This window comes from Mercenaria mercenaria, chromosome 5 (genome assembly GCF_021730395.1).
Source record: "Mercenaria mercenaria strain notata chromosome 5, MADL_Memer_1, whole genome shotgun sequence".
Lineage (NCBI taxonomy): Eukaryota > Metazoa > Mollusca > Bivalvia > Venerida > Veneridae > Mercenaria > Mercenaria mercenaria.
This window is the reverse complement of record NC_069365.1, coordinates 78311473-78331136: the sequence shown is the minus strand read 5'-3', so window position 1 is coordinate 78331136 and position 19664 is coordinate 78311473. Positions and strand designations below refer to the sequence as shown.

General features: G+C 37.3%; 1 protein-coding gene across 3 annotated transcripts in view; it reads left to right on the top strand.

Annotated features, from left to right (window-relative positions):
- LOC123557703 (uncharacterized) overlaps window positions 1-19664 on the top strand; it is a 169666-nt gene that overhangs the window by 97307 nt on the left and 52695 nt on the right. For 2 of the 3 annotated variants that reach the window (XM_053544064.1, XM_053544063.1), the window contains exon 10: window positions 5888-6013. The exons of the other annotated variant lie outside the window; for it this stretch is intronic. In XM_053544064.1, the coding sequence (XP_053400039.1) occupies window positions 5888-6013 (126 nt within the window). The remainder of the gene's footprint in view (window positions 1-5887; window positions 6014-19664) is intronic. 3 annotated transcript variants of the gene reach the window in all.

Genomic DNA, 19664 nt, shown 5'->3' with positions numbered 1-19664 from the left:
TCGAAGAATGGAAAATACAGTAGGTTTTTGTTCAATTACCTAAATTGAAAAAAATAAAGTTGTGAAACTTGGTATGTTGTTAGCTGATGTGGAGATGGCAATTGAGATTTGAATTCAGACTGCAGTGATCAAGGTCAAGGTCACCATTTCTAAAAGAGAAAATAGTTTTTTCTCAATATCTTATAATTTGGTACACTTATCGTCACTAGGTTTTATAGCTTTTATTGTGACAAAGGTAGGTATTGTATAAATTTGTTTGTCACTTTTGTCAAGGTCATTGTTACTGGTACTAAAGAAGAAAAAAAAATCTCTTTGTATCTTTAATTTTGGTAGAGCTATTATCACCAAACATGGTGTGTAGAAAGCTTGTAATTATGTCTCCCACCACACAGTGGTGTGGGAGACATATTGATTTTCTCCTGTCTTTTTGTGTGTCTGTCACAAAACTTGTCTGCACAGTCGAACATTTCTCATCAGATCTTCATCAAACTGGAACAAATTAAAATGCCATTAAGTGCTCTGCCAAGTTAGATAACTAGCCAAATCAGCTCAGGCACTTTGAAATTATGGCCCTTGAATTACCAAAAAATGCTGAGATTTCTTGCGCATTTTTTGACCTCAAAAGGATGCCAGTACTACTTTTGGAGTAGTATAGGGGTCTTTTTGAGGTCAAAAAGGGCACGTGCATATGCTCAAAGGAAATAGTATACAAAAACTGACTTACTATTTAGATGATTAGGCAGTTGTGGGAGACATGCATTTTTTTCAAAAGCATGTCTAGTTAGACAAGGGTTTGATATTGCTGTAAATATTAGTTAGTCCTCAAAAGTGCGATTTGTATAGCAACGGTGCATTCGCTAGCAATACATACATTTGTATTCATAGCAAAGTGTCAAATGTCATGTTTTGAAAACTTGTATGTTTCTTGTTGGATTTTACAACTACATCGGAACATCCGTCTGAAATAAAAGTTTGTACACATCATTAGCATGAAATGGACATCTGGTCAGAAATTTTTTCTCTGATGAATAAGTAAAAAATGGTATTGGCTGCAATCAAACTAGGATGATTGCCAGAAGATGATCCTTATGATTATTATTCTAGTTTATGCTAATTTGTTATCCCACACCAAAAGTGGAGGGATATAGCTCTGGCATTTTCTGTCCATCTTTCTATATATTCGTCTGTGCTTCAGGAGTCATTTCTGTGACATTGTTTAGATTATTTGAATAAAACATGGTAGAAATTTTAATTGATGAATGGAAATGCCACCCTGCAAGTCCAAGGTTACATCGTACTTCATACTGAAAATTACATTCCTGGTTTCCGCTGACAGCCCATCATGTAAGGTATTATATGTTCTAACATTTCTTGTCATAGTTTAATTAATTAGTTGTGATTGCCTACCTTATCTTACATATAGTTTTGGCCACTACTCTTATAAATATTCAAAAACAGTAAAGTTGATCACAAACTTCTGTCTTAAAACATTCGTCTTTGAGACATGGCTGGATATTGCATGTAACTGACCTTCCTTTTTAGGCTGGCGATTTATTCGCCAGACTATTATAACCATATATCGAGATTCCACAAAGTTCAACTAAAGTTCAAAGGTGCTGAGACTGACAACACAAAATATAATTTCATCCGCAATTCAAATAGTTTGCCATGTTTAATTATCAGTTTTGCAATATAGTTGTATAAAGATTGTTAAACTTACCTGTTTCAATAAATCTATTTGCTTTAACATGTTATAATAATGTTTTATTTTTCTAATGTTAAATGCTTGAAAGATAATATTAGAAAATATTACATAATGATGGTAAATTAATTCGCCCCTATGAATGAAATGTCTGTATGAATGGAACTTTTTCGTAACTCAACACTGTTGACCGTTTCGTTATAAATTATGACCCCGGTCTGTAAATAGCTAATTAAACAATATAAACGCTGGTTCCAAGAAACAATATTCGATATGAGTTACACTGCGTATTATTCGATGAACTGACATAACATGGAAAATATCAATTAAAATGAACTTATAGTGATATGAGTTAAGTCAGTTCTTATATTTAGGGCTAAAGTGCTACAGGTACTAAGGGACGTAATCATTGCGTGGAATTGCCACAGTAACGAGAAAAAAAAGAATGACCACTTTGTACGAGTTGTTTACCTAAAGAGCGTACATGCTATATATATATATAAATTTTTTTTGGCTATTTCTATACTAAATTTACTTTAGAAACATTCTGGCGAATGCTGAAAGATATATTGTAAAAAGTGCTTTGTCACCATTTTGTTTAAAGGGTGGGGGCGTAGATGTAAGCGATTTTTGTTTAAACACACGTTTTCAACTGTATTTCAGGTTATATTAAGATAGTGGACCCGTAACGGGTAATGTTTAACAAATGCATTAATTGATACAGTCCTGAAGTTAACATCGTTTTGCACTGTGTTGCATCTTTAAACGACTTTTACCGTGTCGTTGTAGGTTGATTGTTTTGTTTTTTATTTGTTAATCTTGTATAAATTATGTTTTTTCCTCCAACTGAAACAGTGACAAATTTCAAAGTGATAGCAATTGCACAAAATGATCGCAAAGAAGTCATTTTACCTCATATTTTTCTAAATGAAACCTCAAAATATTGCGTAACAATTGTAAAACACAAAATAAAATTGTCGATAACAATTTTTCTTGGGAGCCTCGATTAAGAGAATTTAATCGGACAGAAATTTAGCTCCAACTCTTTAAGAATTATAGCCTTGCTCTCTGCATTAAAAAAGAACCATAGGGCAGAAGTAAAACCTACCTACATTTTTCCAAACTTTGTAAACTAAAGAATAAATGCAAACCAAGAACTTTTACAAAATGTAACAAAGCTGAAAGATGTCTTAACATTCACCCTTCACCGTGGTTAAATTCATTTTAAACAGCAAGAAATGGCTATTTCCGCTTTTGTACGACAAATCAATGATAATAAGTATTGAAAAAAAAAAACAACAGTTTATCTTACTTGAAAAAAGAAATATAATGAACAAAGTTTGGTCCTAGTGGGGCTTGAACCTACGCCTTCCTAAAAAATTAATGAAAGTTAAGTCTTATGGCAGGAATGGAATACTCTTCCAAAAAAGGAGGTACACTATTACAGGTCCGTCAATTTTCCTAATCATCGTATTAGGGAAGGAACAGGACTAGACCATAATCATGAACAGTCTGGTTTGCAGCGGGATTCCCTCATACCGACAAGAAAATCACCCCATCTGATCAGTGTTCATACATTCATACATGATGTGTTTGTGTATGTGTGTGGTGGGGGGTGGGGGGGGGGGGGCTTTGCATATCGAAGTAAGATGTTGTGTTTGTTACCTTTATACTTTATCTGATATTATGTCCCTCAGTGTTCATTATTGCTTTTTTATAAACATATATAAACTTTTATGGCACGCTAATTGCCCAATAATAACATGAATCAAGATTCATGATCGAAAAACTAGAATTAACAACCGATAAAGTAGGCTTTTCGAACGTAAAACCAAGTTTTTTGAATACTTGCCTATAAATTATTTTCGAGCGAAACATAAGATAACGGGTGTTGACCATAGTTTACGCCCGTGAACCCAGGTTAAACTAGTTTTTTTATGAATTATGAATTTCGGTCATTAATCTAAGTTCACGAGTGTGAACCTTTGTTTATGGGCGTAATCCAGGGTTCACGAGTGTAAACCGTAGTTTACGAACGCGAACATATGTTAACGATCGAGAACTTAAGTTTACGACCGTGAAAATGGGTCTACGACTGTAAACATAGGTTCACGCTCGTGAACATAGGACTACGATCAAAATTCATAGTTTTGTTCGTGAAATCAATTTTACTGAACGTAAACCTAGGTTCACGTTTGTAAACTATGGTTCATCTCGTAAACCCAAGCTCATGGTCGTAATAATAGGTTCACACCCGTAAACAATGGTTCGCGGCAATCCAATAATCCAATAATTACATTCTTGGTCAAAAAACTAGGTTTTTGAACACTAACATATTTTCGAGCAAAAACATAGGACAACAGGCGCTCTTAAACCCATGTTTACGTTCAATAAACTACGTTTCTCAATTGAACTTTAACTTGGGTTTACAAACGTTGACCTATGTTTACGAGTGTGAATTATGGTTAACGACGATATCCTTTGTTTTCGCTCGAAAGAATAGGTTTACATGCTTTTAAGTTTGAAAAACCTAGTTTATCCATCGTTAATCCTAGTTTTTCGACTGTGAACCTGGGTTCATGTAATTATTGGACGATTTTCGTACATGCCACGTCTGTAAACTATGGTTCAAGATCATAGACCTAGGCTCACGGGTTCAAGATTCGTAAACGCAGGTTCACACCCGAAATTCATGGTTGATTTTTTAATCCTAATATATCGACCGTTAAACCATGGTTTACATTTGATAAACTACGTTATGAATTTCGTTCATTATCCTATGTGGTTTGATTGGATTACGTTACTGGAACCTGACTTTTTTGTAAGATATTAATTTTTGTGGTTTCAGATTCCAAAGTGAGCATTATGTGCCGTTTGTCTCACTAATTATGTTATCCCCAATGAAGCAAACACAATGTACTTTTTCACCATCTGTAGTCAGTAATATCCTTACACTTCCTTCACAAGTTAATCAAGATGGTTCATCACATCAATACCCTATGCTCGCCTTAGTTTGATATGGAAAACCCATAATATCTAAGATTTTACAAACATCTTTCCCGCACAGATTTCATCCAGTGTTTTGTGGTAGCCAGCCTTTCTGTACTTTCATTAGCTCACCTGAGCACAACGTGCTCAAAGGTGAGCTTTTGTGATCGCCCTTTGTCCGTCTGTCAACAATTTGACGGTTAACACTCTAGAGGTCATAATTTTGGCCCTAACTTAATGAAACTTAGTCAGAATATTACCCTCAATAAAATCTTGGATGAGTTTAATATTGGGTCATCTGGGGTCAAATAATAGGTCACAAGGTCAAATCAGAGAAAAGGCTTGTTAACACTAGAGGTCATAATTTTGGCCCAATCTTAATGAAACATTGTCAGAAAATGTTACCCTCAATAAAATCTTGGACGAGTTTGATATTCGGTTATCAGGGGTCAAAAACTAGGTCACCAGATCAAATCAAAGGAAAAGCTTGTTAACACTAACAATTTTGGCCCAATAATGGAATTTGGTCAGAATGTTACTTTCAATAAAGTCTTGGACGAGTTTGATATTGGGTCATCTGGGGTCAAAAACTAGGTCACTAGGTCAAATCAAAGAAAAAGTTTGTTAACACTGTAGAGGCCACATTTGTGACTGTATCTTCATGAAATTTGGTCAGAATGTTAATCTTGGTGATCTCAGGGATCAGTTTGAATCTGGGTCATGTAGGATCAAAGTTCAAATCAAAGGATAAGCTAGTTTACACTGTAGAGGCCACATTTATGACCATACCTTAATAAAACTTGGTCAGAATGTTAATCTTGATGATCTATAGGTCAAGTTCAAATCTGGGTCAGATGGGATCAAAGACTAGGTCACTAGGTCAAATCAAAGGAAAAGCTAGTTAACACTTTATAGGCCATATTTATGTCTGAATGAAACTTGGCCAGAATGTTTATCTTGATGATCTTTAGGTCAATATGTCAGGTGAGCGATACAGGGCCTTCATGGCTGTCTTGTTTTGTAAAAGTGAGATGGGCGATGAAAGGTCATCATGGCTCTATTGAAAAATGATTCATTTGGCCTTAAGTTATTCTTGTTTTCTCTTCAGTTTAAAGAAGTATTGTATTGTGACATTTTATTGCATCTACTCTTCTTTAAGATTATAACTAGCAGCCAGTTTGAATGTTTGTTTTACAGTAAACACATCAGATGATGCTGTTGAACCAGTACTGTCTAATATGGTATCAACTAGAAGACGCTCAAGGTCTGTGGTTCCTAACAGTCGCTATAAAGACATGGTTGATCTAGAAAAGAAGAATTCAGGTGAGTATTTTAATATATTAAATATTTGCCTGACTTTCTTAGAATACTTTTGTTACGTTATTAGCTAGCTATGACAATTACCAGACCTATTGCCATACCCATAGCATCCACCTTGTGTGTAGACACCTTGTTCACGATTATTAGCTCGCTACGACAGTCACCAGAGCTATTGCCATACCCATAGCATCCACCTTGTGTGTAGACACCTTGTTCACGATTATTAGCTCGCTACGACAGTCACCAGAGCTATTGCCATACCGATAGCATCCACCTTGTGTGTAGACACCTTGTTCACGATTATTAACTAGCTATCACAGTCACCAGAGCTATTGTCATACCGATAGCATCCACCTTGTGTGTAGACACCTTGTTCACGACTATTAGCTAGCTACGACAGTCACCAGAGCTATTGCCATACCCATAGCATCCACCTTGTGTGTAGACACCTTGTTCACGATTATTAGCTAGCTACGACAGTCACAAGAGCTATTGCCATACCCATAGCATCCACCTTGTGTGTAGACACCTTGTTCACGATTATTAGCTAGCTATGATAGTCACCAGAGGTATTGCCATACCCATAACATCCACCTTGTGTGTAGACACCTTGTTCACGATTATTAGCTAGCTATGATAGTCACAAGAGCTATTGCCATACCCATAGCATCCACCTTGTGTGTAGACACCTTGATCATGACTATTAGATATGTACGACAGTCACCAGAGCTATTGCCATACCCATAGCATCCACCTTGTGTGTAGACACCTTGTTCACAATTATTAGCTAGCTATCACAGTCACCAGAGCTATTGCCATACCCATAGCATTCACCTTGTGTGTAGACACCTTGTTCACCACTATTAGCTAGCTACGACAGTCAACAGAGCTATTGCCATACCCATAGCATCCACTTTGTGTGTCGACACCTTGCTAATGATTATTAGCTAGCTACGACAGTCACCAGAGCTATTGCCATACCCATAGCATCCACCTTGTGTGTAGATACCTTGTTCACAATTATTAGCTAGCTATCACAGTCACCAGAGCTATTGCCATACCCAAAGCATCCACCATGTGTGTAGACACCTTGTTCACAATTATTAGCTAGCTACGACAGTCACCAGAGCTATTGCCATACCCATAGCATCCACCTTGTGTGTAGACACCTTGTTCACAATTATTAGCTAGCTATCACAGTCATCAGAGCTATTGCCATACCCATAGCATCCACCTTGTGTCTAGACACCTTGTTCACAATTATTAGCTCACTATTACAGTCACCAGAGCTATTGCCATACCCATAGCATCCACCTTGTGTGTAGACACCTTGTTCACGATTATTAGCTAGCTACGACAGTCGCAAGAGCTATTGCCATACCCATAGCATCCACCTTGTGTGTAGACACCTTGTTCACAATTATTAGCTAGCTATCACAGTCACCAGAGCTATTGCCATACCCAAAGCATCCACCTTGTGTATAGACACCTTGTTCACCACTATTAGCTCGCTACGACAGTCACAAGAGCTATTGCCATACCCATAGCATCCACCTTGTGTGTAGACACCTTGTTCACAATTATTTGCTAGCTATCACACTCACCAGAGCTATTGCCATACCCATAGCATCCACCTTGTGTGTAGACACCTTGTTCATGATTATTAGCTCGCTACGACAGTCACCAGAGCTATGCCATACCCATAGCATTCACCTTGTGTGTAGACACCTTGTTCACGATTATGAGCTCACTACGACAGTCACCAGAGCTATTGCCTTACCCATAGCATCCACCTTGTGTGTAGACCCCTTGTTCACAATTATTAGCTAGCTATCACAGTCACCAGAGCTATGGCCATACCCATAGCATCCACCTTGTGTGTAGACACCTTGTTCACAATTATTAGCTAGCTATGACAGTCACCAGAGCTGTGGCCATACCGATAGCATCCACCTTGTGTGTAGACACCTTGTTCACGACTATTAGCTCGCTACGACAGTCACCAGAGCTATTGCCATACCCATAGCATTCACCTTGTGTGTAGACACCTTGTTCACGATTATGAGCTCACTACGACAGTCACCAGAGCTATTGCCTTACCCATAGCATCCACCTTGTGTGTAGACACCTTGTTCACAATTATTAGCTAGCTATCACAGTCACCAGAGCTATGGCCATACCCATAGCATCCACCTTGTGTGTAGACACCTTGTTCACAATTATTAGCTAGCTATGACAGTCACCAGAGCTGTGGCCATACCGATAGTATCCACCTTGTGTGTAGACACCTTGTTCACGACTATTAGCTCGCTACGACAGTCACCAGAGCTATTGCCATACCCGTAGCATCCACCTTGTGCATAGACACCTTGTTCACAATTATTAGCTAGCTATCACAGTCACCGGAGCTATTGCCATACCAATAGCATCCACGTTGTGTGTAAACACCTTGTTCACAATTATTAGCTAGCTATGATAGTCACCAGAGCTATTGCCATACCCATAGCATCCAGGTTGTGCGTAGACACCTTGTTCACGATTATTAGCTCGCTACGACAGTCACCAGAGCTATTGCCATACCCATAGCATCCACCTTGTGTGTAGACACCTTGTTCACAATTATTAGCTCACTACGACAGTCACCAGAGCTATGATAGTCACCAGAGCTATTGCTATACCCATAGCATCCACCTTGTGTGTAGACACCTGGTTCACGATTATTAGCTAGCTATCACAGTCACCAGAGCTATTGCCATACCCATAGCATCCACCTTGTGTGTAGACACTTTGTTCACAATTATTAGCTAGCTATAACAGTCACCACAGCTATTGCCATACCTGTAGCATCCACCTTGTGTGTAGACACTTTGTTCACAATTATTAGCTAGCTATGACAGTCACCAGAGCTATTGCCATACCCATAGCATCCAGGTTGTGCGTAGACACCTTGTTCATGATTATTAGCTCACTACGACAGTCACCAGAGCTATTGCCATACCCATAGCATCCACCTTGTGTGTAGACACCTTGTTCACAATTATTAGCTAGCTATCACAGTCACCAGAGCTATTGCCATACCCATAGCATCCACCTTGTGTGTAGACACCTTGTTCACAATTATTAGCTCGCTACGACAGTCACCAGAGCTATTGCCATACCCATAGCATCCACCTTGTGTGTAGACACCTTGTTCACAATTATTAGCTAGCCCATATCTCATGATTGATTGTGACAATTGAATGTAACTTGACACATGTCATCTCCTTGGTGAATGATATTATGTTTCTGTATCTCTTTCTTTCCTTTTGATGAAAAATGGCCCATTTTGTAACTTCACAATCCAGTTGGCATAGATATTTCCAATAACCAGACAGTATGTCATGGCAAGAGCTAGAACCCAAGATCAAAGGTCAAGGAAACACTTGGAGGTCAAATGTCAGTAGTTTTTTTAGCTCCGCTATTCGGAGAATAGTGGGGCTATTCTACTTGCCCCGGTGTCGGGGTCGGCATGACCCTTCTTGGTTAAATTGTTTGCGGCAAATTTTGTTTTTCTGTCATATCTTTGTTTCTATTGCTGATATCTTACTGTAACTTCACATAAACATTGTCCAGTATACAAACAATGTCTTTATAGGGGCTGAGCCCATTATACCCAAGGTCAAGGTCATCAACATACATGTGATTTGTCCGGGATTGTCCCGGAAATTTAATTTACATACTCGTCCCGGTGTCCTGGACAGGGTTGAAAAGTCCCGGAAAAAAATAAAAATACAGGAACAAATAAAAATAATCCAAAAAAACTTGTTTTTTGTCTATAAGTTGTTAAATTTTACACAATAAACAGTCCGCGGTGTCACATTGTTTATTCCTAATCAGTTTCATGCCCCCGAGTGGGACACGTGTTGATTAAGCTCGCTTTGATCACGCGACGATCTTTTGATGACACTGATTAAGTTACAGTCAATTATTATGATGACGCTGATTAAGAACTGACAGGATTATGCAATCAATAACTGTTTTATGATACTTAAATTAGGAAGAAAAGTCGTAAATCTCGTTGTTTTTAGCACGTTGGCGCTAAAGCTACATGTAGCCTTTATGGAAGAGATTATTGAAAACGGTCAATTAAATGATAATTATTTTAAAAGGTTGTAATCATTTAAGATCTAGATCGATTGTCACACATATTCTAAATTAAAATGAATGCCTTTGCCGACCGACCGATGAAAATTGACCCGACTCCATATATTTTATATTGTCGATTTTTATCTACAAAATTTATTTTATTCCTTAAAGGATTCAATTAAATTATTAGATAAATAGGTAAATGTTTAAGCTTTAGAATAATACCAAATTAGCTAGAATCTAAATCACGATGACCTGGTTGACTCTTATAATCTACGTATATAGTAAGTCTCTTAATTCTGTTCACCTCGGGAATGCAATAAATTCACGTGCCGAACTATAGATGTGTATTATCTGTACATGTATTTACCTCCCTTAGAAAGCTAGACGACATTTGCAGCAAATAAATACAAGCGAGTGAACATTGTTTATCTCTGGAAACTACATGTAATAGTATGATATTTTTGCATGAAACAGACGAATACCAATGTCACAGTGTATGTCCCGGACAAAAGGTAAAAATCCCGGAAATTTTAACTCAGAATCCCGGAAACGTTCTGAAAAATTATGGCATGTATGTCATCAAGCTGTTATACTTGGGTTATTTTTAAAGTTGAAGTTTTTCAGCGACTTTTGTTTTTCTGTCATATCTTTGTTAATATTGCTTATATCTTACTGTAACTTCACATAAACATTGTCCAGTATACAAAGAAAGTATATTTAGGGGCTGAGCCCATTATACCCAAGGTCAAGTGTGTGTGTTCGGGTTTAACGTCTTTCTCAACATTTTTTATGCCCCCGAAGGGAGGCATATAGTTTTTGAACTGTCGGTCTGCCGGTCTGTCCGCATTTTTCGTGTCCGGTCCATATCTTTGTCATCGATGGATGGATTTTCAAATAACTTGGCATGAATGTGTACCACAGTAAGACGACGTGTCGTGCGCAAGACCCAGGTCCGTAGCTCAAAGGTCAAGGTCACACTTAGACATTAAAGGATAGTGCATTGATGGGCGTGTCCGGTCCATATCTTTGTCATCGATGGATGGATTTTCAAATAACTTGGCGTGAATGTTTACCACAGTAAGACGACGTGTCGTGCGCAAGACCCAGGTCCGTAGCTCAAAGGTCAAGGTCACACTTAGACATTAAAGGATAGTGCATTGATGGGCGTGTCCGGTCCATATCTTTGTCATCGATGGATGGATTTTCAAATAACTTGGCATGAATGTGTACCACAGTAAGACGACGTGTTGTGCGCAAGACCCAGGTCCGTAGCTCAAAGGTCAAGGTCACACTTAGACATTAAAGGATAGTGCATTGATGGGCGTGTCCGGTCCATATCTTTGTCATCGATGGATGGATTTTCAAATCACTTGGCATGAATGTGTACCACAGTAAGACGACATGTCGCGCGCAAGACCCAGGTCCGTAGCTCAAAGGTCAAGGTCACACTTAGACGTTAAAGGTCATTTTTCATGATAGTGCATTGATGGGCGTGTCCGGTCCAAATTTTTGTCATTCATGCATGGATTTTAAAATAACTACGCATGAATGTATGACACAGTAAGACGACGTGTCGCGCGCAAGACCCAGCTCCGTAGGTCAAAGGTCCTAAACTCTAACATCGGCCATAACTATTCATTTAAAGTGCCATCGGGGGCATGTGTCATCCTATGAAGACAGCTCTTGTTCAGTCATGTGAACGACGGTGTCTGCTTGTAGCAGTGAGCACAATGCCCAACTTTATAGTGCTGCCACACTGGAATATCACGCCATAGACACATGACATGATACCCCACCCAGTCACATTATACTGACACTGGACTGACCAGTCCTAGTACTATCCTCTTAATGCTGAGCGCCAAGCGAGGAAGCTTCTAGTACAGTTTTTTACATCTTTGGTATGACGCGGCCAGGGATCGAACCCAGGACCTCCCGCATTCGAAGCGGACACTCTACCACTAGGCTACCAAGGTCACCAAGGTGTTATACTTGGGTTATTTTTAAGGTTAAAGTTTTTCGGCAACCTTTGTTTTTCCGTCATATCTTTGTTACTATTGCTAATATATTACTGTCAGTTCACATAAACATTGTCCATCATACAGACTAAGTATGTTCAGTGGCTGGACCCATTTTATCCAAGGTTAAGGTTAACAAGGTGTTACACTTGGTTTATTTTCAAGGTTAAAGTTTTTCGGCAACCTTTGTTTTTCTGTAATATCTTTGATACTTTTGCTTATATCTTACTATCAGTTCACATAAACATTGTCCAGTATACAAAAAAGTACGTGCAGGGGCTGGGCCCATTATACCCAAGGTCAAGGTCACACAGTTTTTATATTTGGAAGTGTTTTCATGTTAAATTTTTCAGCCTCTTCTCTTATTACACATTGGAGTACAGAAATTTGAATTATCAGTAACAAACCTCATTGTGTATATTGATGGCATGTTTTGTATTTAAGTGAGTTTTGGTCCTTGATTAATCTTTTTTAGCTCGACTATTCGAAGAATAGGGGAGCTATCCTACTCGCCCAAGTGTTGGCGTGAGAGTGAGCGTCACACGAACTTTAAAGTTTGCTTACCACCCCAAATATTTTCAAAGTCCATTGAGATATTGCTTTCATATTTTGCATACTTGTTTACCATCATGACCCCAGTCTGTAAAAAGGAGGAGGCAACTCTATGAAGCATTTTGACTGAATTATGACCCCTTTTCGACTTTAATAAATGTTAAAGTTTGCGTACCACCCCAAATATTTTCAAAGTCCATGGAGATATTGCTTTCATATTTTGCATATAGTTACTAGTTTTCCATTATGATCTCAGTCTGTAAAAAGGAGGAGGCAACTCTATAATTTAAAGCATTTTGACTGAACTATTCTCGATATCGACATTATGGATAAAATCCCATTTTCCGGTATTAACCACCAATAAACGCCCGTTCTCGGTTTTACAGTGAGGGGGGTATCGGCCATTACGCTACATGGTGGTAGTGTTTAGATTATCCTTTTTAACCAGGTTTTCAATGAAAACCTGAGTTATTCGATTGGGGTATGTCGTTGGTTGGGCGGGCCGGCGGATGGCGGCGTCAAACTGGTGTTTCCGGACAGTAACTTTTGTTTCGGTAAAGATATTTGAATAAAACTTGGTATATATGTAGCTTATATCAAGACTAAGGCTGGGATTGATTTTGGGGTTTCTGGGATCAAGGTCAAGGTCACTGTTACTTAAAATAGAAAAAGGGTTTCCGGTCAATAACTTTTGTTTCGGTAAAGATATTTGAATAAAACTTGGTTTGTGTGTAGCTTATATCAAGACAAAGGCTGGGATTGATTTCGGGGTTTCTGGGGTCAAGATCAAGGTCACTGTTACTTAAAATAGAAAAAGGGTTTCCGGTCAATAACTTAACTTAGGAATGAGCTATCATGATGAAACTTGGTGTATAGAAAACTTATATAAAGTTGTAGCTTGGGATTGATTTTGGGGTTTCTGGGATCAAGGTCAAGGTCATTGTTACTAAAAATAGGGTTAGGGTTAGGGTTTTGCTTTAGGGTTAGGGTTAGGGTTAGGGTTAGGGTTGTGCTTTAAAGTGGTGCACTGTGATTCAGTATACTTTTTTATTCTTATGAAAAGTGTTGAAAACCTGGTTTCGTGGCATTGCCGCGTTTCTTGTTTCAAGTTTTAAGCAAAGAAAATGAATAAAAAAGTATTGCAGATTATCATTAAACATTGTTGTAATTAAGATGTAGCAAAAATATCCTCAAAGTTTACTTTATTTTTGAAATTTTATCTTTTATTCTACACTGCCGCTTCCGTGGCTCGATACGGAAGGTGTGAAATTATTCGCATTTTTCAAGGTAAACAGATTATTTTTGCAAAAAAAATGTTGCTGAGGTCGTAGAATAGTCTATTTCCATTGTGAGAAAGTAAGAACTTTCCAAAATCCTTATCTTCTGGCAAAAATAATCGCTAATATTGTACACGGTCTTTATATCGGTTAATCTCGCCAGCCCCCCTGACCCTATTTACGGAAATACTGGAAAACGGGATTTATCCATAATGTCGATATGGTCAATGGCCCCTTTTCGACTTAAAATAAATGTTAAAGTTTGCGTACCACTCCAAATATTTTCAAAGTCCATTGAGATATTGCTTTCATATTTTGCATACTTGTTACCATCATGACCCCAGTCTGTAAAAAGGAGGAGGCAACTCTATCAAGCATTTTGACTGAACTATGGCCCCTTTTCGACTTAAAATAAATGTTAAAGTTTGCGTACCACCCCAAATATTTTCAAAGTCAATTGAGATATTGCTTTCATATTTTGCATACTTGTTTACCATCATGACTCCAGTCTGTTATAATCCTATCACGCAGATCTAAACGTTATTGAGTTGATCTGGGCTAACTTGGAACGACAGGTTGCAGTTCGAAATTTCAAGTTTAACTTGAAAGAAGTCTAGGAAGCTTTTGGACAGATAACACCCGATGAATATGTAAGTCATGCTGAGAAAATGTGAAAAGGGTGAAGGAGAAATTTTGGTAACAGGATGTTGCCAGAGATATTGAAATGGAAAGGTTGGTTATTTCTGTGAGCTCTGGCAGCGACTCTGAAACAGACACAGCTGACAAGCTGGAAATGAAATGAATTGTAAATTGTATTGATTAAAATTTCATTGATATGAAAAAAAAAAGAATAAAGAAAAAAAAAAAAGTAATACACCTAATAAGAAAAAATAAAAAAGAGAAGACAAACTGAGAATTAAACTGATTTTTTTTTTTTTTAAACAAAAATAAAGCAGGGCTACATAGAATATTTCCTTAGAAAATAAGCCACTTGCGCATTTCGAACTCGTGCTAATTTTCGCACTGCATTTGAAATCCGACAGCTTAGCCACCTGAGCTATTTCGCTATTTAAGTAAATGTAATTTTTTTATTTGACAAGTGTCATAAGAATGCATATCTAATTTACCATGATAACTGACCAACCTAAATTATCTTTCTTAGACTCGCCTGATATTTTCGCGCCATTTTTATTATCGTTCGCAGACTGTATGTTTGTTATTATAATAGGATGGATTTGGCAGGAGTGATAAAAAATCAAGTCTTATTATGCATATTTATTTATTGGCATGCTCTGCTTCAGTCATTTTCAGCATTGCCTTTTTTGTGATATTTTACCGTGTTTACTCTACTTGCTATCAAATGAATACAATTACACAGAATTGCACCAAACTTTAGAGTGATTAGTTTGAAGGATAGTTGTGCATATTTGTAATTTTCAGATTAATTAAATGAATTTTGGCAGAGTCATGAACCTTGATCTGTCTTTGATCTGTGCTACTTTTCCTATACCACTTGATGGAATTCATCCAAACTTCACAGTAGTTCCCACTGCCAAGCCTAGTTATTTATCCCCCCACCAAAGGTAAAGGGGATATTAGAAATGCTCTCCGTCCGTGCGTCCGTCCGTCCGTCCGTGCGTCCGCAACGATATTTGTCCGGAGCATAACTCCAAAAGTACTTGAGGGATTTTCTTCAAACTTCATACACTGATAGAACACATTGGGAGGAAGTGCAGTGTGCAAGAACAATAACTCTACCTTGCCTATTTTTTGAGTTATTCCCCTTTATCTTATTTTCTTAAAAAAATTTGTCCGGAGCATAACTCCAAAAGTACTGGAGGGATTTTCTTCAAACTTCATACACTGATAGAACAGGGTGGCCACCGACTCTGGAAAACAGGGAAAACAGGGAAAAAGGCTAAAAAAAATTCCCTGCATGGAAAATTCAGGGAATTTGAAAATTTTGAAAAAATCAGGGAATTATCAGGGAATTTTTCAAAAATTTAAAAGACTGTATAATTATGTCTTGGCTACTGGTGGTTTCTCTTCTTCATAATAATTACATTTATTTCATATAATACAGAATACTATACTTAGCAAATTTACTCACTGTTTGATAATTTTAAAACTGTTACTCATCAACTAAGAGATATGTTTTTGTTTCTAAAATGGAGAGAAGCTAAAATGGAATTGAGCAACCATTGCCCCAGAGCTCAAATACTAATACATTTATTATGAACAAATAGTTTTGTTTGTCTTAAGATGTGGGAGTAATGATCCTTTTATTAATCCCCCGCCACAAGTGGGGGGGGGGGGGGTTATAGAAATGGTCTCCGTCCGTCCTTCCGTAACATTTTGTGTCCGCTCTGTATCTCCTTAACCCCTTGAAGGGTTTTCATGAAACTTGGGTCAAATGATCACCTCATCAAGATGATGTGCAGAACCCATGAGTCAGCCATGTTGGTTCAAGGTCAAGGTCACAACTCAAAGGTCAAAGGTTTGAGCCTTCCATTATGTGTCCACTCTGTATCTATTAAACCCCTTGAAGGATAATCATGAAACTTGAATCAAATGATCACCTCATCAAGACAATGTGCAAAACCCATGAGTCAGCCATGTCGGCTCAAGGTCAAGGTCACAACTCAAGGTCAAAGGTTTGAACCTACCATTTTGTGCCCGCTCTGTATCTCTTAAACCTCTTGAAGGATAATTATGAAACTTGGATTAAATGATGACCTCATCAAGACAATGTGCAGAACTCATGAGTCAGCCATGTTGGCTATAGGTCAAGGTCACAACTCAAGGTCAGAGGTTTGAGCCTTCCATTTTGTGTCCGCTCTGTATCTCCTAAACCCCTTGAAGAATTTTCATCAAACTTGGGTCAAATGATCACCTCATCAAGACGATATGCAGAATTGATGAGTCAGCCATGCTGGCTCAAGGTCAAGGTCACAACTTAGAGTCAAAGGTTTGAGCCTTCCATTTTGTGTCCATCCTGTATCTGCTAAACCTCTTGAAGGATTTACATTAAACTTGGATCAAATGATCACCTCATCAAGAACTTATGAGTCAGTCATGTCAACTCAAGGTCAAGGTCACAACTCAAGGTCAAAGGTTTGAGCTCTGTATCTCCTAAAACCCCTTTTAGGATTTTCATGAAACTTGGCTCAAATGATCACCTCCTCTAGACAATGTGTAGAATTCATGGGTCAGCCATGTCAGTTCAAGGTCAGGGTCACAGCTCAAGGTCACAGCTCAAGGTCAAAGGTTTACCCTTTCACTATCCATACCAGTGGCGGGGGATTTAGCTGTCTTTCAGACTGCCTTGTTAAAATACACACAAGTCTCCTGTTAAAAGTTTTCTGAATTTTTATTTCTGATATTTCAACAATTAAATTTCAACAATAATATTTCTTCACTTTCACAAAGTTACTAAGATTAAAACATAGAGTTTCCTTTAAAATTAATTACACAGAGTTGATCACTAAGAGTCCTTGGTTTGTTCACAAAGTAAAGTGACTAGCTTAAGTAACACAAAGTATCTATATATCAGGTTTATATACCTTCTTATTATTTGGCTTAACAAAGGATGCATCACTTCTGAAAATCATCAGACAACAACAATCTGATTAGATCTAAAACCTTTGGTGATAAAACAAATATTTAAATCTATTAAATAAAGATCTTTAGATAAATACCATTGACAACTTCTTAAAGAGATTGAACACAAGTGCTATAAGGCAAACACCTTAGCTTTCTTGACATATATAAGATTTGCACAGATTATGATGATAAAGAAATGAATTTTCAAAATACAAACTAAATCAAACATTGAAATAATAATTAGACCTCAAAATTAAAAGTATAATTTTCAAAATCTACATGTTTTAATGAGAATTTTGAAATACAATAATGTTTATTTTTGTTTTTACATGATATGTTACAGTATATGATGTTCTGTAATAGAAAATTATGCATCATAAAACATTGTACTTTGAAAGCAAGCAGAAGTTGTTACACAACTAAAAACTAAAATGAATTGAGTGACAGTACACATTACTGACATTAACAAAATGTATACCAACATTTGAATCATGCATTAGAAGTACCTGTGTATTGGTAGTGCATGTAGTTGCTTGTTAGACTTTTGCTAGTTATTAACAAACATTAACATTAGTCTTGAATAGCATAATTATGAAATGTATTTTTAAAACCATAAAATTAGCAACTTCATGAGAAAGCTCTTTGGCTTTGAAACCAGTAATGGAAACAAGACTAGCCTGAACATTCTGTGTAGTCTGATCAGGATCCATGTTGTTTGTGTGTGCACATTAACTGTAACAGCCATAGGTCTATAAAGTTAAAATGAACAGGATGGTTCCTGATCAGAGTACAGGCTTTTTTAATCCATACTGGCCACAAAGTCATTATGCTGGTGTCCCATGTCATGACTTGAGTTTTAATTAAACTCAGTTTACCAGAAAGATGAAATTGTTGTTATGAATGCAAGGAGGTGTTGACAGTTGTATGCTAATTTAATGGACTAATTCATTTTCGAAGAAACTTTTATGTCAAATCTTGAAGACCATTTGTCTAGATTTAATATTTTTCTTTTAAAGTTAAAAGTTAAACAGTGTCTTTGTGGCATTGTAAAGGAGAATGTTAAAAATCAGGCTCAGTTTATTTACATTAAAACATGATAATTAACTGATTAAAGCTGTAATCACATTGTTAATTTGAATAATCAATGTTATAGGCAATACAAGACACTGGAATTAGTATCACAACAAGTTACAAAATAAAAAATGGTATGTACATGTATGTGAAATGTAAGTCATTGCTGCTGAAGTATTGAAGTTTTCTTTTTTGAGCAGTTTTGAGTTGTTACTTACCATGCTTACTACTCATACTGAAGTTGCTCATTGAGATCTTAAATTACCTATATAATTGATTATTCAAACAGGATTCTGAAAATAAAATAAATAATGAATATATTTTCAAAATATAATAAATAAATATAATTTCATATGTATATAAAATAGATGTAAAATAAACAAGTTTATTGGTGGAGAAGGTATATATAGAAGGGGAGGATGGAGGCCATAATATTACTACATTTATATTCACAATTGTTGCTACGTCGAACAAAGTGTCAGGGAAACTGACTATCCTGTCAGGGAAAATTCAGGGAATTATCAGGGAAATTTACTTCAGATTTTTGGTGGCCACCCTGTAGAACACATTGAGAGGAAGTGCAGTGTGCAAGAACAATAACTCTACCTTGTCTATTTTTTGAGTTATTCCCCTTTATCATATTTTCTTAAAACATTTTGTCCGGAGCATAACCCCAAAAGTACTGGAGGGATTTTCTTCAAACTTCATACACTGATAGAACACATTGGGAGGAAATGCAGTGTGCAAGAACAATAACTCTACCTTGCCTATTTTTTGAGTTATTCCCCTTTATCATATTTTCTTAAAGAAATTTGTCCGGAGCATATCTTCTTCATGCATGGAGGGATTTTGATATATCTTGGCACAAATGTTTACCACCACGATGCGGAGTGTCATACGCAAGAACTAGGTCCCTAGGTCTAAGGTCAAGGTCACACTTAGAGGTCAAAGGATACAAGAATAAAAACCTTGTCCGGAGCATTTCTTCTTCATGCATTGAGGGATTTT